Source organism: Malurus melanocephalus, unplaced genomic scaffold, assembly GCF_030028575.1.
Source record: "Malurus melanocephalus ecotype Western Australia unplaced genomic scaffold, MMel_1.1 scaffold_219, whole genome shotgun sequence".
Taxonomy (NCBI): Eukaryota; Metazoa; Chordata; class Aves; order Passeriformes; family Maluridae; genus Malurus; species Malurus melanocephalus.
The window spans coordinates 222,332-243,934 of NW_026623451.1; the positions used below are offsets into that span (position 1 = coordinate 222,332).

Sequence of the window (21,603 nt, forward strand, 5' to 3'; positions counted from 1 at the left end):
TGATGGCTTTGAGGGATTTCCCTGCAGCTACAGTGTCCTCAGTTACTCTGGTGGCACTGGGTTGCATCATGGGCTGTGCCAATGTTTTTCTGAGGTGGGACATATACATGTATGTGTATATCCACACACACACATATCATCCACTTGAGCATAACAGATTGAGCTATAGGTGTGTTCAAAAGGCACGGGCTGCAGAGTGAATGTGWGCTGAAGGTCACCTAAGTGACTTCCAGGATATGGGGACCTTGGCAGGAGTGAACTTTGAAAGCTGTAATATATTTTTGAAGGTTAAGATTAAGGAAGGTTTACAATTAAGTGGGACACCTCCCACTATCCCAGGTGGCTCCAAGCCCTGTCCARTCTGGCCTTGAACACTTACGGGGAGGGGGCAGCTACAGCTTCTCYGGGCAACCCTCCCTCACAGGGGAAAATACATATATATATACAGTCAGTTAAAGTCTGTAACAAATATACCTCTCCCCATCTGAATGACAATGCATGCTAGTGAGATAGGTTTAATTAAATAATTCAACTTGATCTCAGTTCCAGTAAGAATATTTTTGTAGATAAATTAATCTGAGCAAAAGCCCAGCACTTTTCTTCGGCCATGTCTCTATCTACAAGTGGCTATCACCTAAAAAGTGACCATAACCCTGCAGAGTTTGTGTAGTCAGTGTCTGTGCAACTGATAATAAAATCACTCAGGCTGTTGGGACAACGGTGAGCATGTTTTTGGACTGCAGATGGGAGCTGTGGATGGAGCAAGCACAGCTGCAGAGGGGCCTGAGGTCAAGGCCCTTCTTTAGCCCTACACAGGCACTTCTCTGGATTAAAAACCCCAGSAATTTCAGACTGGCCTGACTTGCCAGGCCTGTGACAAACATCTGGGCACTTGGTATCACTACGGTAGGGCTCCTCACCTGCGGGTTGGGCTGCGATGGGAATTGTACCTGTGCGTACACAAACTGCACTTTCGGAGCAGAGCTGGGAGTGCTAGAGCTCCCTCACACCTTTAATGCTTTCCTGGGGGCAGCAACGCTTTCTGCCGTGTCCTCACACGAACACCAACGGGAACTAGGGTGGGACACACTGAGGTGCCTGACGGAGGTCTCCCGGCGGCTCGGCACGGGGGGAACAGGCGGTGCCCTGTGGTGGAAGCGGGGCACGGTCGGCGGGGCACGGGCGGCGGGGCGCGGTGTGTCCCTCACGCTCCCGCCATGGCCGCCGGCGCGCGCCACAGCCCTCACCCTCGGCCCCTCACGCGCAGGCGCATCCGCGCGGAGCGCGCGAGGGCGCGGCCGTCTTTGTGCGCAGGCGCGGCGCGGGTGAGGCGGGGTTTGCGCAGGCGCGGCGGCGCAGCTGGCGGCCCCTGGCGGCGGCCCCGCGCATGCGCGGCGGCGGCCCCGCTGTCAGTTCCGGCTGTTTGTCCGGGAAGTGGCTCCGGCCGGAGCCGCCGCCGCCCCCCGCCCCCCCCCCGCCCGCTCCGCCGCCCGCGGCCGCGCCCCGGCCATGGCCCGGGACTACGACCACCTCTTCAAGCTGCTCATCATCGGCGACAGCGGTGAGCGCGGGCGGCGTGGCGCGGGGGCGCGGGTAGGCCGCTGGCTGGGTGGCCGCCCCTCGGGCCGTGAGGGGCCGGAGTGCTGCGGCGGGGCCGGGGCGGGCGGCGCGAGGGAGTCGGGGAGGGGCGGCCTCGTCTACCGGGGCACCCGCCGCGCTGTGCTGCCGGTGCCGCGGCGTGGGGCTGAGCCGGGATCCCCGCGCTGTGTGTGAATGGCGGGGCGCGATCGCTTGGGCTTCGTGAGCTTTTATCTGATAAACCTGCGGAACTGGCTACCACAGGATATTATGGTAAATAGCTTGRCTGGGTTTGGGAAAAGGCAGATTAGGCATGCAGAAGTCAGGACAGCACCGGTAGTGCTGCCGGCATCAGCCTTGGCGAGCGCATGTTTTGACGGCGCCCACTAATCTGTTGCTGGGATGAGSAGGGAATTCCCTTCCCCTGTGACAGGCAGTTTAGGGATCGATGGGAAGAGCTGGCTGCCCTAAGGACTGTTGTTTCCAGTGTGGCAACTAGTCCGTTTTAACTGTCATTATTATCTTAATTATTCATTAAGACTCTTTCTGTGCTTCACCCTGAAGTCTCAGTTCTAGAGTTTGTTATTTTTTAAAAAGAAATCCTGGAAGAGATGGTAGCTTTGTGTACTTCTCGTTATATTGTAGGAGGCAAATACCTAAAAACAGGAGATAAAGGCGTAGTTTGAGTTTTTTGAAAATAGACCTGTAAATGCTTCTGTAGCAGCCTCAGAAACTTCTGGAGAATTGAACGTGTGAACTGTGCCAATGTCTGGAGCTTTGGTCTGGTTACACAGAACTGGGACTGGGAAGATTCCTGCCTTTGGTGAGCTCGGTGTTGGTAGCACTCCAGCAGCTTACAGTTGAATTTCCATAAATTGGAGAAGGGTGCATCCACCCTCTTCTTTTAACAGAGGTGTGGTCCGTGGGGCGGCAGGTCCCGGCATGCAGCGAGGCACAGCTCTTGGATGAAAGTCTAATGTTGCACGATCTTGGCTGATGCCAGGTTCAGAAGCTTTAGCTTCATATAAAAATGTTTCATTCAATACTAAACTSTGTCTGCATGAAGGGATCTAAGGAAGGAGACGGGGCAACAGCTTCAGAACAGCTTAAACCCCAGGCAGTTCTGGGAGCCTGTGGATTATTACAACCAAATGCTGCATTCTGAGTAGAGCAGTAACTCTACTGCTTGCTGATGAGTTCCAAAACTGTTCAGGCAAGATTAACAGGATGGTGAAAACTCTGARGAAGACTGTTCCTCATTTCAAACAATCAATTTTTTTTAGTTCAGGCTTGTTCAGCGATATCCCTGTACTGTATCCAGTGAAAGGAAAGAAGTGTTGTGAGAATTGTCAGGCTGCCTGAGGTTCTCTGTTGTAATTAAATCTCACCATGTAGTTTGAGTATTGATTTTTCTTTGGTTTCATTTTTGCTAACCCCAAAAGGAAGGCTTTGTCCCTGCTTTCACAAAACAGTTTGCTTGCCTTGTTTATTGACATTACTTGCCTGCGATGGGAAGTGGACTGTTACTGGATAGTGTAGTTCTGTCTCATCTGCTTTCCCCTGTATGCAAATCTGTCAAGAGGGTAGTAGGTTTGTGTGTTTTTAGAACAGGTCATCTTGAAAAGCTGCTGGTGRTTTCAGCTGTGCCAGATATTTAAAAATAATACAGATGATCTGGGCTTTGCATCTGCTTCTTTAATTCACTGTGTCATTCCGTAAAATGAGTCCTAGAAATTCACCTGACACTGAAATTTGCTTTTAATTTTGATTGTGCAAAATCAATATGCCTTTTTTTTTTTGTTTTGTTTCGTTTTGCTGTTTTCAGCAAGCTGAGGGCCCTGCGAGCCTTCTCTCAGATCTTCAAATAGCTCTGTGTGGGAAGTGTGGGGTCACCAAGAGTGTGGTTTCTCTCTGTGTGAACAGTATGGGTCAGAGGCAGTGTTTGTTTAGTGAGATCGTTGTCACTGGGATCATGTAGAACTTCCTGAGTTCGGGAGGTTTCTTCTCTCTGGAAGCTGCCAGCGTGCTGGGAGCTGTGTAGCTTGTGCAGTGCAGGGCAGTGTGACAGAGCAGTGTCATGTGCAGCTCTGCAGCATTGCCCAGGGCTGGCTGATGCCTGGAGAAGGTGCTGTGGTCTGACAAGTCTGAAGGTTCCAGCACCTTCTTGCCTTTCACTAAGCTAAGGGCCAAGGCTGCTTGGTCAAGAARCATAGCACTTGCTGCTGAAACGTTCTTACTTTCTCTTATTTTCTTTTTTTTCTGAGTTGACCAGTATTTTGCAGAGGATTAACCCTTGTCCTCTTTTAAAGTTCAAAAATTGCCCTACTACSTTCTTTGAGCTCAGAGGTATTGATTCTATGCATGCAGTAACTTAGTATTTTTTAGTTCCTTACCTCCTATATTTCTTAGCTTGATAGTAATGAGAAATGAGTATGGCTTTTCCAGATGGCTGGTGGTTTGAACTCTTTGCAGATGAGGCCTGGCTTACTGTAACAATGCAGATCTTTAGGTTGGTTTTTATTTTTTGTTGGTAGGTATTGTCACATGCCAGCAGCTGAGAACTACTGGATTTCTGCATAGACTTTGCATAGGTCTTTATTAAGAAGAACTTGCAAGTTTTACATCATGAAAATAATTACCTTGAATAACTTTTACTTGAAAAGATTTAATAGATAATTACCCTGGTGAAGTTGAATTTTCTATTCATGCCATAGCAGATTTATTTTGGGGTGGAAGGGTCATTAACAGCAGAGATGTTATGCAGAGATAACAATGTGGAGGCATTCGGATACCCAGATTCCCTTGGGTGGGTATACAGGAATGAGTTCTTTAGAGTTCTTGTTTGAAGCACTGTGAAAAATGCTTCCCTGCAATAGGGTGTGATCAGGGTGCAAATAATCAGTTATGGAAAACCTGGATGAAGTGCTACTCAAAGCACTTAAAAAAATGTTTCATGGAACATTTTGGCAACAGGTGCAGCTTCAGAAGGGTATGTGTCCTTCGTGTGAAATGTGGAACAAGGCTGTTTTGGCTGGCAATACAGAATGGTGATTCCCAGTTCTTCTGTTTGGTTTAAGCTCCCGTTAAACTCTGGCCATGCTAACATGAGCTTTGTAGTACCAAGCCCTGGGCTGATTGTCAGAGCAGTCCAAATTCCACACAGAATGGGAGGTAGGCAGTGGTGTTACTGACGTTACACTTGATGTGCAAGTGGAATTGAACAGAGTGCTGAATTCAGAGCAGTGTTCTGAGCACTTGTTAATTCACAGGACACGCTCAGCTTTGGCTCTATCCCTAGCAGATGTAAGCCTGCTCATTATAAACTTGCTTTCAGTTATTACTCTTCTCTGACCTCTTGAACTGACCACAGTTCAGAAGCTGCTGTTTGAGAGTTTGCTGAGGGCTGGGGGAAAAGCCCCCCTCCCTGCACTGCTACCAGAAGCATCCTGAGTCTTGGGGTGACTGTGCTTGGGCAAATCTCCAAGGAGAATGCTGAGATGAGCAGTCAGTGTGGATGCTACCAAATGATCTGCTAATTTTTATGCRATGGGTGATTAAAACACTTATGTTCCCTGACCCCCAGGATGACTGTATTCAAAGAATTGCTGTGTTTGTTTGTCCTAGGTGTGGGCAAGAGCAGTTTGCTGTTGCGTTTTGCAGATAATACATTCTCAGGTGAGTGATTTGTTTACTTCAGTAACTGAAATGCTCCAGGTTTGCTCCAGTGCTGCTGGTTGGCAGGGAATTCTGTGTTTGCCCACTGGTAGCTGTGTTGGGAATACATCATGCTTCTAACTGTGCATCTCTTGGTATAAACCTGTATAGGCCATCCTGTCTGATCTTCACTTGCAGCTGAAAATCCCTGACTATTGAAATACTGACATGGTTCCAAAACCAGCTTAGGTGGTTTAGGTTATGCTTTACTCTGCAGACTTCCTGTTGGTCATTTGGGATTTAGATTGATTGAGTATTGTGGTAAACTTAAATTTGTCATAAAGCCAATTTATTGGGAGCAAATAGACTATATTCAAAATAAGTGTTTGCACAAGTATTTAAATCAAAGCTTTGTCTCAAAATTTTCACAAGTGAAATGCTCTCATAGTTACTGTCTATTTCTTGAGATATTTGGGTGCTTMTTCTTGATCAATCTGGTAGAAAAATAATAATTTTATTTTATAATACTGAACTTCTAATTTTAAGGATGGCATGGGAGAAGTGGTTTTATGACTAGGAAAAAATGCTATTAGCTGCAGATAAAATATGCAAATCAGCATGATGTAAGGCATTTTAAACAGTAAGCAGATAGGGGGAACCTTATTCTCCTGTCCACTCTGAGAGCTGCTGCCAGGTAGTGTTCAAGAAGTGTGCTTTGGGACATCCAAAATAGACAAGACTTAGGTTCTCACTTACCCCTGCTTTCCCTCCAGGCAGCTACATTACCACCATTGGAGTGGATTTTAAAATCCGGACAGTTGAGATCAATGGGGAGAAGGTCAAACTACAGATCTGGGACACAGCTGGCCAAGAACGCTTCCGGACTATTACATCAACGTGAGTAATGCCGGGCTTTGTGCTGCATAGCTTTGGGTCTGGATATCRTAGTCCAGAGTTGGGGTTTAGATATTGAAGTGTTGCAGTTGATTAACTAATGGTTGCTGTATGGTCTGTGCAGTGAAACTTTTCTCAGCTGTTTCAGAACTGATCACAGTGTTGATATTCCGGCTTGGAACTGGGATTTCAGAGTTCCACACCCTTCTGTGCATTTCCAGGGTGGCTTTGTCTTACTCCTCTGCTACCAGTTTCCAAATGGTAGAACTGGAGTTAATTGCACTGCACATGGTAGAAAACTTGTCTCTGTGTCTGTGTGGGTTCACCCTCTGATTGAATGCACTGCAGAAGCATGGAGTGCAAACCCTCTGTTAGGGTCATATAACTAATGAACAGCTTGGAGATCGAAGAATAGGATTTCTGATGCTTGGTTTTCCTTTAGGACAAATGCTCTAGCAGCTATCTTTGTGTGGAGTTCTGCTGAAGCAGACGCCCACATGATATTAACCTTTTCCTTGGTTGGAATTCAGATTTGAGCTCATTGTCCTTTTGAACAGCGTGTGCAGAGCTTTTCCTGTTCCTGAAGAAACCACACCCAGAGCTGCGGTGGTGGGAACTAAGAATAAAATGTGTTTGTAAACTGATTGCGGTAAAGGTGGGACTGCTCACTGAGAGAAGAGGAAAAAGTATTCTTGGAAATGGAACTTGGGTATTAACCAAAATAATAATTCTTGAAAGACCCATGGGTTTCACTTGGTCTTTCATGACWCACTTCTCCTTTGGCCCTTGCTTGAGAGGAGGATCATTTTCGGCCGATGAATTGATTCATTTACACAGACATTAAAATAATGAGTGGTTACATCTGTGTTATGTCCAAAGCACTAGAAATGGCAAAGTTGAACGTGACATGTGCGCCGCCCCTTTCCTCTGCACTCCTCTACGGATATTACYGGGTTACTTCCATTGTTTCTTAAATGTTTAACTTGAAAAAAACTCGGTTGCCTCTTGTAGGGTTCCTGTGTGTGACATCACTTCTTGTTTCAGTGCTGCAGGCAGCTTTGGGAAGGAAGTGGTGAGGGGGAGGCAGCCATGCAGTGCTGCGGCCCCCGTCAGCTGTGACAGGCTAGGCAGAGTGCCCCAATTASTGCTGAGTCAGCAAATGGCCTTCCTGTTTGCAGATTCCCTGCGCGACTGGGAGCTGGGTAATGAGCGTTGGGTCATGGGGCTGATGCCAGCTGCTTCAGAAAGCCATGGTGTATCCAGCACTGAGCAGCGAACACCAGCAAAGGAGGGTTCCTTCTGTCGATGGGTATAGCTGCAGATCGGACTCTGGAGTATTTTATGCAAATTCTTCCCTTGTTTAACATTTAAAATAGATAAGCTGAAATGGTTTGAAGGCGTTTGTGCCATGACCTGTTGGAASTCTCCTACTACTTCTTTTTGCATAGCTTTGTACCCAAGTGAGGCGTATTTTACTTGAAGGGAGCAAAAGTTGKTTTTTTTCTGCCTTAGCTCTGGTAAAGACGTTACAGAATCCTGCATGGTCAGGAAAAATGATTTGCATATTGTGCAGTTCTAAGCAGAGAAGTTCATGTGTCCAAATGCATTTGAGGCATTGAGGAAAACACTTTGGGAATGCTGGTTACATTGAGACAAGAGCTGCTCTTGCTAGGTTGGCTGGCTGTGCCTGTCTAGTGTTCCTAATCATATCACCTATAAAATCAGGAGGTARCATGAGCTGGATTTTAGAAATGGTTCTGCCTTTCTTTTTTTTTTTCCATTTATTGCCAAAGTAGTAATGTCACTGATACATTTATCCTAAACTGAGTGACAAATCAAGTTACCTTGCTTGTTCTTACAAAAGGGCTTGGCTATCAAACCATGGGTGGAGTGTGAGTGCCCTGTCAACAGAATGYAGTAGTCTGCCTGGTCTGTGACTAGATTGAAGTTTAGAGTGAAGTTAAGACTGTAAAAGGTGTTCCTTCAGTATTACAATAGGTTAGGGAGTCCCTTCACAGTGAAAGGCAGAGTTCAGATTGATGTTGAGCAAAGCCTGGCAAGCAAGCCTGAAATTAGAGCCCATCTGGTAATTACAGTAATGGGTTGGAAGTGYTGCTGTGTGAACTTAGAATTGCAAAATGGTAAAGGTAGCAGGAAGTTAATAGTGGAAAATTGGGAAATATTAAAAGGTTGTACTAGTTTGATTTTACTTGACTGCAGCTACAGCCCAAAGCTGAAAAACAAAATAAAACTGCTAAGGAACAGAAATCAAGTTGATCTGGAATATTCTACAGAAGCTCAAGAAAATGAAACTAGATCAGAATGTCAGACTAGGAAGTATAAAGGCAGCTGGTTTTATTGTCTGTTAAATGTGGAAATACTGGGATAGCTGGTGCCTTCTGGGAGGAGAGGCTGATCTGTGTGAATTTGGTTGCCATGGAATGTCATCCAAATTAAATTTGATTTAAATTCACCAGGGATTTAGCATGCCAGAAYGCAGCTGTATTAGCAGGAATACTTAAAATGCATGAACAGCCAGTCCCTGTACTTGATTTCCTCTTGTAGACAGGACTACTTTGTCCTGATTCAGGACTGTGGGTTTAGGATTTAAGCTTTACATAATAGGTGTCAGATGCCAGCTCAGGATGAATAGTGATAGCAGAGGGACCTTCTGCCATGGTTTCCTGTGGAATGGCATGTTGGAGAGAGGGATAAGAGTTTTGAGATGATAGAATTGCTGTGTCTGGTAAAGCAGATACGACTAAAAGCCTGGTGGTTAAAAGACTAGTCTGTCTGACAATAGATGTGCTTCCAGGAACCTGAAAGAAAGATGAGTATGAAACCAGAAGTTTCTGGAAATGATTAGAAGGAAATGTGTGCTACAAAGTAGTGAAATATGAACAAAGAACCTGGATTAACCAGTAACTAGTCTTTCACATTTGGCAGTTATATTTTTCAGTTTTCCTGAAAAAGCCAACATATGGGTCCTGTTGGACTAGCATAGTGTCTCTTTTAAATCTGACTTAGCTACTGCTATGCTCCATGAAGCTGATTGTTATAACTCCAGATGTTAATACTGGGAAGCATTTGTTAGAGGGAATATGAGAACTTTCTCACTGCTGTCTTGCAGTAGGGAATGCCCCAATGAGTGACAAATGTTCCCTCATGTTTATCAAGGCTGTGTTCAGGGATGGARGGGCAGGATGCAGATGGCTGAAGAACATGATGGGTTTGGGTAACCCCCAATATAATTCTAATGGTAGAACAAGCAATTAGGTGTTTATTTCAGCTTAAATGTTGGCTTTTTTAAACCTTTTCCACACCAAAGCWAAATGTAAAGCCTTTAGGTCTAAGGAGCCCTTCCAACTGTATGGAAGATAGTTGGCTACTACCAGTCATCCAAGGGTATACACAGGTCAGGTTTGGTTGTAGTTCACCTCAGGAGGATATTTCCATGGATACTTTCAATATGAATAACTTTCAATATGAAGAACATTTTTTTCTGTATTTCACTAAGGTATTTTCACCATCAGATGCTGGCTTTGGGGGTTTGCAGGGTACATGGCAGAGCATGCCCACTACACAGAGAACAGCCAGCATCAGTCAGTCCATGAACGGGAGGCTGAGACTGAGGACTTCAGGTCTCTTCTGCTCTCATTTCTATGGTCTCCATCTTCTGTAAAATGTTGATGGGTAGGAGATAAGGCATTCTTTCCCTTGTGTCAAAGTCTCAACTACCTCTTGGTTGCCAAAAGCACAAAATTTACACCTACTCCTCCCTGAATGCCAAAAGCCCCATCTGTTCTCTACTCGCCAAAGCCCACAACTTGTTATAAAAGCAATTCTGCACTGCATCATTCTGGAAGTTGAAGTATGGGGTAGGATAAATCAGATTTTGTTTTCTAGTACTGTCCTGCAYTTGGGTTTGGAGAAGCTTTGCTGTACTTGCTAAACCTAAAATGTTACCTGGGATGCAGAGCTGTATCTAACAACTGATAGAAAATAGCATGACCAGCTTTTTGAGGCAAAAAATGTGTATTGTGGGGCTCTCTAAMTTAAGAGTTAGAGAATAACAGGTAGTCAAGGTCTTATCTCTCAGGCTTATCTCTCTTGGTAATGACARCCAATAGAGAAACTGACATTTTAGTGTAGACGAAGGGTTGGCAACCTTTCTAGAATGATGTGCCAGACAATTTTCCCTTCCAAAAATAGAAGCAGTGTCTGCTGATAGGAACTCAGCAAGAGTCAGGGGTTGCTGTCTTGCACAAAGTATGGTATTTCTGATGAGGTGCTTGGCAATATTTGTATCTGGAGCTCCCAGCTCCAGCAGGGTTTCCATTGCTGTGGTGGTCTCTGCAGCAAGGTCCAGCCCACAGCCCTCATCCCAGGAGCAGAATGTGATGGTGCTGACGATGTGTCAGGAGTGGGATCGGTACGTGCAGGCTGCCTGTTTTCCACTCCCCGACATCATATGCTTTGCTTAGAAGCAAATCTAGGTGCGTGGGCAAGGTAGGAGCAGCAGGATGCTCCGTTGGGCCCTCTGGTTGGGATGACAGGGATGCCAGGCTGGGCTCGATGGTGTGCACAGCAGAACAAAGCAGCTCTGCGTAGGTGTAGCTGAACCACTGCGCTTCTCGAGGGGCTGAGTGTTGTCTTGGCAAATGCAATGCTCAGTGTTAGGGAGGAAGTAGTAGGTCAGCCTGAGGGCTGCTGAATTMAAACACTATTAGGTGATGATACAGGAGAGCTTGAAGATAATTGGTAATTGTTCAGGTGAGAGAAATCCAGTGTGTTGGTAGGATCGAAGATCTTTCCCTTTCTGATGTTACCACATGAAACAGGATTCATCAAAACCAGTGTGCAGCGCATGTTAATGTCAGGAGAGGATGGGCTATTTKTGCAACATGTGGATTCAGGCCATGGAGTACTTCTTCCTCTAAAGGATCTAAGTTATGAATTAAAGTTGAGTTGTAGTGAAAAAGCACAAAGTCAGTGTTGTAACAAGTTTTGAAGTTGTTAAAATAACTGACTGAATGGATTATGACATTTGAAAGTGCAGGATCTCTTATGGGCTGGAAATAAGTAATTCTTACCTGAGTTAGTTCTTGCCAAGGGAAKTGAATGTACAGCACAAATCACTGATAAAACATGGCATGGGAGAAGTATTTGAGTGTCTTCTGCAAGTGTCCAGCTGAGTGTACTTCTGCAGAGTGTCATGGAAGAGCACTGATACCCAGGGACTGTCACTGCAGAGGGATAAGGAGAGGAAGCTGTGTGGCTCTGGGAGTGATCTGTGCCTCTCTGGAAGTCTGATGGTGTAGAGAGGAACGTTGCTTCTCTTGTAGAAGGATGATGAGGCTGGAGGTTGGAAGAGACAGTGRCTTGCTCAAGAGCATCAGTAGCAAAGGGAGCTGAAGCTTTGAGATCTTTTGAAAGGTGTGTATGGGTTGAGTCAAAGGCTTTGAARTTCCAAGGTGTGTTTGCTGAGTTGTAATAATCAAAGAGGAGCAGGATGGTCACAGTGGACATTGCTGAAGTGYAGGGAAGTACAGCAAGAGGTGTTTGTGATAAGAAAGCAAGGTCTAGGAATGCTGTCACAATTCAAGGGAAAATCCTCAATTTTAAAGGCTGGTTTCTTGAATTTGTTTTATTAAAAAATTTAATATTGATCAGAAGAAAAGAGAAGAGAATGGAAGGAAAAGAATAAAGCTACACATAATATAAAACCCGGATTCTGGTGAAGACCTCACTGTTAACTATTTCAGTTTTTTATTTTTTTGGGCCAAAGCTGCCTAATTTGCAATAGGAAACCTACCTGGTACCTTATGATTGTGGCTGCAAACTGAGAAGGTAGTGCTTTCTGGTTTTTCATGTAGCATTCTCAAGGTGCACATACTGTCTTCAATAGTTTCGTGCAGGTGATAATGTTGGAASCTGAATTCGGGTATTTTTCTTGCATATCAGACTTGCTTATCATCTTTTAAAGGTGCTAGTTGCCCAAGACTAATGGGAATAAACTGAAATGAAGCTTATTTTTAATGGCTAAAGGTAGCAGAATATATTGAATGCACATATGGAGTCGATCTGTTGAGTAGGAAGGTGTGATCAGAACACAGTCGCTCAACAAGACAGAAATTTTTGAGAGCTCGAGAGAACTGTGACTGAGGGTTGAGTATCTTTGGAGATCTGCTGAAATTTTAGTCTGTAAGTGATCATTAACAGATAACAGAATTGCTGCAAAAACTTGATGTGGCTTGTACAGCCCCAAGGTTCACATCAYAGTCAGTTCTGAGGACGTGCTGGGGGTACCGCTGCCTTTGGTCCTGTAGTGGACAGCATTCATCTTTGAAGGTTTTGACAACCTGAACAAGAAGAATATAGAGGTCTTTGGACTTTGAAACTTATTTGTATAGACTGGATGAGCAGGAAGCTCTGTAGCTTTAGAGGAATAGCCTGGATCACGCTGTTATGAAAGAATTACATGAGTCTCTGTGGAAAGAAAATGGGGGCACTTGATGACCATAACTTGAGGATTTGTTGTGAATCCTGTAGCAGCTAAGTGGAAGAGCAAGAGCTGGGAAGGTGATAACTTTTGASTTAACATTTGCTGTCCTTTTGTGCCCTACAGATATTACAGAGGAACTCATGGGGTCATCGTTGTCTATGACGTAACAAGCGCAGAATCATTTGTGAATGTAAAACGGTGGTTGCATGAAATTAATCAAAATTGTGATGATGTCTGCAGGATACTAGGTAGGTAATCAGGGAGTTACAGCATCTCCTTTAGTGACCTGTTCTGCTGAAGTACCAAATTGACTTCTCTTCWCTTTGCTTTTTTAGTGGGGAATAAGAACGATGACCCAGACCGAAAAGTGGTAGAAACAGAAGATGCCTATAAATTCGCTGGGCAGATGGAGATCCAATTGTTTGAGACCAGCGCCAAAGAAAATATTAATGTGGAAGAGGTAACATAAYATTCAGAAGAGTAGAGATATGATGACTTGGGGATAATGGTGTGTGAAGAAATAAAAATTACATTCCTCCCATCGAGGAAGAAAGATTAAATGCTTTGTATGAGTTGTAGGTAGTAGGTAAAATGCCAAAAAGAGACATCCAGCTGTGTTTGGAAGAGTTGGGGAAGTGAAAYAAAGCAGCCCATGCTGCATTTTCARTAGCTTTACAGTACTCATGTATTAGGCAGCAAAGACTTGAGAATACTTGGAGGAGGTAGGACTGCCCAGGCTTCACTCTTGGCCTCAGTTGCCAAACTGCCCTGTTTTTATTTGCTGGTGTGGAGAAGGGGACGGAAGTACTATTGATTTAGTCTGGGAGTGGGTTGGGTAAAGGTATTGGATTTCCACTGGGGCCGTAGGGGGTTGGGGAAGGTCTCTGAAGCATTGTTGAAACACATAAAAAGGGGCAGTTGCTTCCAAAGAGCAGCACCCCACAGGAGCCAGCCCGAGTTCAGGGGTGGACTGAGTGTGCTTGTTTCTCTTGCAGATGTTTAATTGCATTACAGAGCTCGTCCTGCGAGCAAAGAAAGAAAACTTAGCAAAGCAGCAACAGCAGCAACAGAACGATGTGGTGAAGCTAACGAAGAACAGTAAAAGGAAGAAGCGGTGCTGCTAATGCCCCTTCCCTGCTGCAGAGACTCTGCTCTCAGACAGATCAGCCCCTCCAGCTAGACTCGGGCAATTCCACTGGGGCAGGCTTTGGGAGGACTTTCTCAGTTTTGTGCCGTTATTTAAAGATTATTTTTTCTCCATGTTTTCTATCAAGAGGCGCTGGCACCTTACCACTTCAGTGCCAAGAAGATATCGGATGGAATCTTGCCCTCCTCTCCTCCCCTGCTCATTCCAGTGCGCCTTGTAGACAAGAAGGACGTTGCCTACCAAGTGGACTAATTAACCCAAGAGTTTGTATATAATGTATATTGCTTTAACCAGCCTCGCCTCCCTGTTGTCGCTTTGGCTTCTGCCTTCTTAATGTCAACCAATCATGGACTGCAGAATTCATCTTTTTAAAGAAAAAGTTCAAAAGTTCTTAATTCGAGTTGGCCCCAGGCTGGCAGCGACTGCTKCCCGGGGCCTCCAGCTGCATTTCTGTTGGGCTCCAGGCTGGCCACTGGTGTCCCTGGGGCCCCTGGCTTCTCCTGGAGTCCCAGGCTTTAGCTGGGGCTCAGGCTGTGTTTTTCTAGGTACCAGGATTGCAGGTGTCGCTGCTGGAGCCTGGGGTTTCACTTCACCAGTCCCTGGGCTGGCAACTGGTGCTGCTKCTGGGGCCTGGAATTTCAGTTTGCYRTGATCCAGATTTGTGGCTGGATCCTTGGGTTTCACCTCCTTGTGCTGCAGCCCAGCTGTACCTGTGCTCTCCTGTAGTTTGTATCAAGATACTGGAAAACAAACTGACCTGCAGAAGTGGGATTTGTTTGGATAAAACCTTTTTTTTTTAAAGCAAAGTTTAACTACTTTGACCTCTGCTTCTGGTTCTGCCAGTGTCCTAAGTGAGGGTCCATTTCTTTTGAGAAGAACAAAAATCATGTGATTCTGCCAAAACCCCCAAACTTCTCCTTGTTGCCCTGTCCACAAATAGGCAATCTGAACTTGAATGTGAATTTTGGTGGCAAAGCTTTTGTTTTTGAGGGAGAAAAGGCATGAAAAAAAATCCAGCTCTTCTGATTGATGTCTGAATATGAAAGCTGCAGGATCATTTCCAGGATTCTTCTGTTAGGAAGGAGGACTGCTGTTTAATGCAAAGAAATGGAAAGCTTGCTTGCTTGGGTTATGTGGTGGTGGAGGATCACACTTGGAAACAAACTGGGCTTGCTGTGCTCAGCAACATTTTCCTGGCCCTTGTCAGCCTTTCTGGGAAAACAAGGGCTCACTTCCTCAGCCTGAATAGATGTAGTTAAAGGTGGAGAGTGTATGTGTGTGTAACTARAATATCAAATGTCTGGGCTGAAAGGACATGCTCAGCACCTGAATTATTGCCTAAATAATATTAAAAAAAWWWTTTTCCTTAAAATGACTAAAAGGCATGGAGGGTATGACTTCCTTTAAGGCCTTGAAGGTGGAMGTACACCATATGCCAGTAAGTGGTCCTATGGAATGCTGGCCTTAGTTTGGTAGGATGTGATTCACTCATGTCCACAAGCTTGGAATCAGCCCACTTCTCTCCCTTCCTCACCCTTCCCTCAGGAGAGGCTAAATTTTAGTCACTTATTTTGCCTGCATTTTTTTAGATTTTTCAGGTTGCAGTAAGAGCCCTGATCATACAATCACATCACAGTCAATCACTTTAAAGACTTTTTACAAAGTGCAAACAATGAATGTGTAACACAAGTTTTTTTTAATCGGTTCAGGTGCTGGGGGTATGTATCCAGCTGCCTTCACCCRTCTCTTTTCTTCACATATCTTGCATTGGTAACCCAAGAATTCGAGTGAGCTGGGATGATGCTGCTGGAGTGAGCTCTGATAATTTTAAGACTTGAGTGGCTGTGGAAAGTGGTGGCTTAGGTCACACCAGTCCATCCTGTCTGCTCTCCAGTGTGGAATGTGGTGCGTGCTGGGAGGAGCTGGGCCAGTCCCCGGAGCTCTCCTGTGGGACTGGAGCTGTCCTGTGGTGGTTACCCCTTGCAGATTTAAGGGCCCAGCTGTGTTACTTTGGGACTCTTGTTGGTAGAGTGTGTGCAGATCTAGGAGGGAGTAACTTCATATAGGCAGAAGTAAAGAACATGTCTGAATTTACTGGAAATGATGCAATAAAATGAGGAAATGGTGCACCCAAGCCTGGAGTGTTCTCTTATATGGAAAAATTGGTCCTCTTTGAGTTCAGGTTCTTTGTGGCCATGGTTGGAACTCTACCAATCCAGGTCAARCTTCCTGGCTTAAAGTGGGAATTTTTTTTTTCCCCAGAGCTGGCTGTAGAGGAGCAGTTACCTCTGCTCTTGCCATCACTGTTCAATTGGAAGGGGTGGGGACTGTGTCTCTAGTGGTGCTGATGTGAAGTTTCCTAAATGTTGAGCAATGGAATGTCTAACTGGTTTGCTAGGATTATTTCTGTAATGAAAGTTTCTAATTATGCTTTTTAAATAATTTTAAAAAACTAAAAATAAAGGTTACAAGCTGCCAAATCTTTTTTGAGGCTCTGTTTCCTCTGCTGTCCAGCACCTGGAGGAGGTGGAGGGTGGCAAGCCAGGGGTGAGCTCTGCTGCTGTATGAAGGATTATTTCCTCAGAGAGRATCTTAAAAAAAAACATAATAAATGCTTTCAAATGTTTAGTTGCTGTTTCAGTTTGAATGAAGGAGCAAGCTGGAACTGGTGACTTATTTCTGTGGGAAGTGAGGTGCCTGTGACCATGCTGTTATCTTTTGTCTTCCTGCTCAACAAAGTGTTGAGTGAACTTTAAAAGCTCCTCCAGGGCAGGAGGGGTCAGCCCGTGAGGTGACTAAAAAGGAGTCTCTTCTCACTTTCCCAGGAAATCAATGTGTGTTTAATTAATCTGTGCAGGGACTGCAGCCTGGCTGTGCCCTCAGCATCCCCTTGCCCTGCTGCCCTCAGGCTGCTCCTGGGGAGGTGTGATGGAAACCTGCTCTGGGAAGGTGCCTTTGCTTCATCTGCTCCCTTCTGGTAGCCGTAGGTAGAGGGGATTCCTGGGGACGTGTGGATGATCGGAGCTGCTCCGGTGCCAGCTGGAGCTGTGTCACTGCCTGTGTTTGTGTCTAAACTCGTTCCAGTCTGATTCTGCCTCCATACAACGGCCACTAAAGGACACAAACGGCTGGAATATGGGATGATGTACCAGTTCACCTCTCTGTTTTCCTGTGCAGCAAGAGATAAAAATGTTTCAAATGTTTTTTCTTTTCTGAATACATGCACAAGGGCTTTATGTAGCTGAATCTGGTGGGATGATGCAGCTCTAAAGGTACTGTTGGATGTTAAATGACAGTTCAAAAAAGGAGCTGGGCACAGTAAAGCGGTGAGAGCTGAGACAGTATCATATAAATGGTCYGTTTTATTCTGAAGAGAACTATTTACAAAAGAAGTAGAGCATTGTTTTTACTAAAAATATGCCTTTATAGATTTTTATAATATGTATCTTATAAAAACCATACATTTATTTACATGACTGCTACATACAAAAATTACAGCACTGTGGTATATGTACATATCTATAGGTACATTCTTTCTGCTTGTCCCTGCTGTGTGCTTTTTCCCTCTCAATCCAAGGGAATCATTGCTGCAGCACCCAGACACTTCCTTTCTTGGCTTTTTGGTTCAAACAATCTTGCTTTTTATAGCTGAGTGGGGAGTAGAGAATTTGCCTGATGGAGAGGCATATCTGGAATTTACCATTCTAAGTAGGACAAGTGCATGTGGCCCTGCCTGCAGCCTCTCTTCCTGCTCTCTGTGCAGTATGACTCTGTTGTCATTAACTGATTTGTTCATCTCCACGGCAAGTTGCTGATCTAAGTTTGTATGAAGATAAAGTGCTAGTGACTTGCCTTTCATTTACATTTGTTCCTTGTTTGCATTTGCTTCCCTTGCAGAGTTTAGGAAGGGGAGACTGATCCCTTTTCCCTCAGGCTGGCATAACAAACATTTGCCCATACAGTCACCTGCTACTCAACAGTGGGAAAATCCTTTGTAACTCTAATCTCAGCAGGCATCTCTTCTCTGTGCAATATTTGAACAGTGACTGTGCAGCACTACAGTTTAATTTACCATTATYTCAAATGCAAGGCTGAGGGTTGTGTTTAGAGCTGCTGATCCCACTCCTTAAATCTCCTTTGGGATCCTGAGTACCTGCTGGATTAATATGCTTCCTCCATCTCATCCTCTGGAGCCAATGTTTCCTTTACACCGTGTGTGTCCTGGAAGAGTCAAGTACCACAAGTGAAGTGTCTAACCAGCACTGCAAGGCTGATCCCAGGTTCCTGGCCGTGACAGGATGGAGGTGAATGTTTTAATGACACCACAGGGTGAAGTAGTCAGGACCTTGTTAAAACACAACGTGACAAATGAGTGTGAAGGACTGCACRGGTGAGGTTTCTGAAGACAGAACGACAATACCTAGCTGCTATGTTAAGGCAGTTTCTGTTCCTGTGGAGTAGCAGCTCAGCACAAGGAGGTCTCCTTTGGTGTGTTGTCCAGTTCATTACACCCAGTTCTCTGTATCTCTGGGTTTAGTAGTGCAACTAAGTCTTTAGGGTTCAGGGGCTTGTTTGAAGAAACCATACCCAACTGGCACCTTAGAACATGCTGACTTTCCTCTTGCAATCTCTTCCATCACTCTTGTGAAAAAAATAAAATTGTAATGGGATTAAGGATTCTCCTTAAATGAAGCGATGTGCTGTGCCTACCCCTGCAACTGAATGAGTCACTCTCCTCAGCAAACAAACATGTAGCAGAAGGCACCTTTCTTCATCTCATTACTGCATCTTCATGGAATAACTTAAGGCCCATGCCTTAGGATTGCATCCATCATYCATCCATCCATTCATCCTCACTGGGGCAGAGCCCCACACAGCTGCTGGGCATGTGGCTTGAATGGAGCTGGTGGGGTCTGGAAATGAGASCTGACAGCAGAAAAAGGGTCCCTGAGGACCGAGATGTTTCCGTGGCTCTSCTGTGACAGAGCATTGTCACTGCTCACAGGTACAGGTATCACTGGCATCCACGAGCCCACGCCTCCTTTTGCAGCTATCAAAGGTCAGGTTCATGCATGTGGGTGTAACAGTGCTGGCAGCAGGAGGTGCTGAGCATGTGCCTCCTGTCCCTGCCCTACCCAGAGCCACCACACAGGTAGGACAGAAGGACAAGGACGTTCCATCCTAAGAGCACGTGACACTGCATTGTGTCCMTTCCCCCTGCTTGCACAAGTGGCTACGAGCAGATACTCAACAGCTGAGCACTGCACAGAAAGGAGAGGCCAAGGTTCAGTTTCCTTCCGTGCCTCTGAGGCTCCTGATTCCTTTCCTCACAAGCATCAAGCTGTATTGGAGGGGCTTTGCCCAAGCATTTCCTGAAGCAGGCTCTGCAATCCAGGTTCCATTGCTTTCATGGAGGTGGGTTTTACCACTCAGCTCTTTACCATCATTGTCAATCCCAGAGCACTCTGCTCCTTGCAACCCAGAACTGTCTTAGTRCAAGATGACTTCATACCAGTGTGGCTGTTTCATGCAAACAAGGAGAGATGGGAATGCTCACATCTTCGTAGGCAAAAAGGACATTTGTACTGAGGTATTATGGATGTTCTATCCCACAGGTAAACTGAATAATAACACCCGAGCCACCAGCCTCTTACCTGCTGCTTCGAAGGTGTTTGATACCTATTCTAGCAGAAAGCTTGTTCCTCTAAGTAGTGAGCAGAGACAGCAGCTCCCCGTGGGATGGTGTTTTAGCACCGAAGTTGCTGAGCAGGGCAGAGCTGAAGGTGCACCCAGCTCTGTCTGCTGTGGGACAGTGTAGGTGGTGGCCTCTTTGAAGCAGCAGGAAACAGACCGGGGCCAAAGGGTATTGTGAGGTGGGAGAATGTGTGAAAACTGCCTGACAGCAGCAGGACATCTCTAAASTGAGCCTGGTGCTCCTCGCTGGCTTATGATGGTAGATTGATCAAGAGAAGAGCTGTGAAGTGCCCAACCCGGGCAGAGGGAAGGTCCCTACTTAAATATTGCAGGATTTCCAGCCCTGCTGTGTGCACACACCAAAAAAGCCACRTTCTTTCTTGTTGATCAAGTCGTGCAAAGCAGGCTTTGATCATCTTTGATCAAAAGGAGCTTTGGCTGCCTGCTCACCAAAGGGCTGAATAATAACYGACCCACAAATACTCCTGTCAGGCCATAGCCAGTGCTACTGCATAGGGCAGAGTAAACCTGCAGCCTTTCCAGAGCTTTGTAGATACCCTGATGGCCTTTGGCTTCGATGAAGGCTGATGCCAGTGTGCTTTCTGAGGATCAAGTCTGCCAACCCAGTGTCAAAGACTGACTGACATGACTGTGAGTAGGCTTTCAGTGAATTATTAGTTAGGCTTTTGGGGGCCTATCCAGTTGAAGTGATGGTTCTTACTCTGTTTGGGAGATGTGTATGGCTTTGGGGAGAGGTGTGTGACTTGCTGAAGCTCCTCAACTACTTTTGGCCATTGGAGGGACAGCAGGTGCCCCAGGACTGAACATGCTCAACTTTTATCCAGTCTGTAATCTGTTGTAGATGATCAGTCTCCTGGGGAGAAATCTGTGCAGTTACAGCCTGCAACTCTTACCTCTGTGACAGGAGGGAGCTGGAGCAGACAGTGACACCAGCTACCTGTCCCCTGCCCCAAGCTGTGAGGAGGCAGGATCCCATGCAGAGCTCCAGGGGAGATGGTGYCCCGGCAGGATCTGCAGCGAGGGCTCAACTTCCAGCACAGAGAAAGCTACATTTGTCAGAACATGGCAATGCTGGGGCCAGAGTGACTCCAGTGTCAGTAGGATGGATGAAGGATGTCACAGCTGCCAGGGTGGTACAAATGACTCTGTCCTCTTGCATTCAGCCCTCTTCTTCCCCCTGTGCTCGCTGTGACAGCAGTTCTCAATCCCCTGCGCCGCTCTGTCTTGGGGCTGCTTATTTCCTTCTCCAGCATGACAATGCTTTTAAGACAATCAGAGTATTCTTCACAGCAGAAACTGGACTGCGTCAAAGCGCCTAAAATATACCCTGAAGTGTATCACTTCACTTAGAGAATAAGAAGTCTCTTTCTGTTAGAATCACATTGTCAATTTGCAAATCTCCAATTCATGTAAACATTTGGTTCAGACCAGGTGCGGTGTAAATAGTGCAGAGTCTCAAAGGTTAACTCCTTTGCCCCCTTCTTTTTTACTCAGTGGATCAGACTTGGGTCCATCAGCAGCTGGGCAGCTGCCCCATTCCCCATCTTGAAGCAGGAATTGTTGGAGAATTTTCTCTTTTTCAAATTAATTTTTCTTGAAAAAGGAAAAGAGACGGTTTCCTTCGGCCCCGGCGGGCTCGTCCCCCTGCTGCTCCGGCCTGAACGCGGGGGAGGGTCTGGCACTCCGCTTGGCGCCGGAGCCACTGGAGAAGGAATAAGCAAGCTGGCTCCATTCCTTCGGGTGTTTGTCCATCAGCTGCTGGTCAATGACCCTGTGCATGTCATCCTGCAGCAGAGGGAGAGAACAGGGCCGTTAGTGGCAGCTGATGCTCAATGGGAGCTCGCGCTGGGGGTGGCTGAAATGGATATGAAACGTGCAGTGATGAGATGGAGCAGGGATGACGGCAGTGGGGATGAGGCTGTGTCCCCACCCGACAGCAGGCTCAGCTGCCACGAGGCTTTTAGGGCTCCAGGAAGATCAATCCCAATTCTGWGGGATAAATGGCTCAGGTGGTCTCGCACAGGAGCGCTGTGCCTGCTTGGGACTCTGCCACCCCTAAGCTATGTTTCTCTGCTGTCTGCAGCTTGCAGATGTCCCTTTTTGGGGAGAA

General features: G+C 46.0%; 2 protein-coding genes across 2 annotated transcripts in view; one reads left to right on the plus strand and one right to left on the minus strand.

The window, feature by feature from the left end:
- The first annotated feature begins 1,433 nt into the window (after positions 1-1,433).
- Positions 1,434-16,272, plus strand: RAB35 (RAB35, member RAS oncogene family). The gene is made up of 6 exons (XM_057374237.1): positions 1,434-1,561; positions 5,203-5,253; positions 6,006-6,129; positions 12,755-12,879; positions 12,967-13,091; positions 13,627-16,272. Exons 1-6 carry the CDS (start codon positions 1,510-1,512, stop codon positions 13,753-13,755), a joined length of 606 nt encoding a protein of 201 aa, XP_057230220.1. The 5' UTR covers positions 1,434-1,509; the 3' UTR covers positions 13,756-16,272.
- A 745-nt stretch (positions 16,273-17,017) lies between these two features.
- Positions 17,018-21,603, minus strand: part of BICDL1 (BICD family like cargo adaptor 1) — a 50,222-nt gene continuing 45,636 nt past the window's right edge. Inside the window, exon 11 of the mRNA XM_057374231.1 lies at positions 17,018-21,278. Within this exon, the coding sequence (XP_057230214.1) occupies positions 21,078-21,278 (201 nt within the window). The 3' untranslated portion in view covers positions 17,018-21,077. The remainder of the gene's footprint in view (positions 21,279-21,603) is intronic.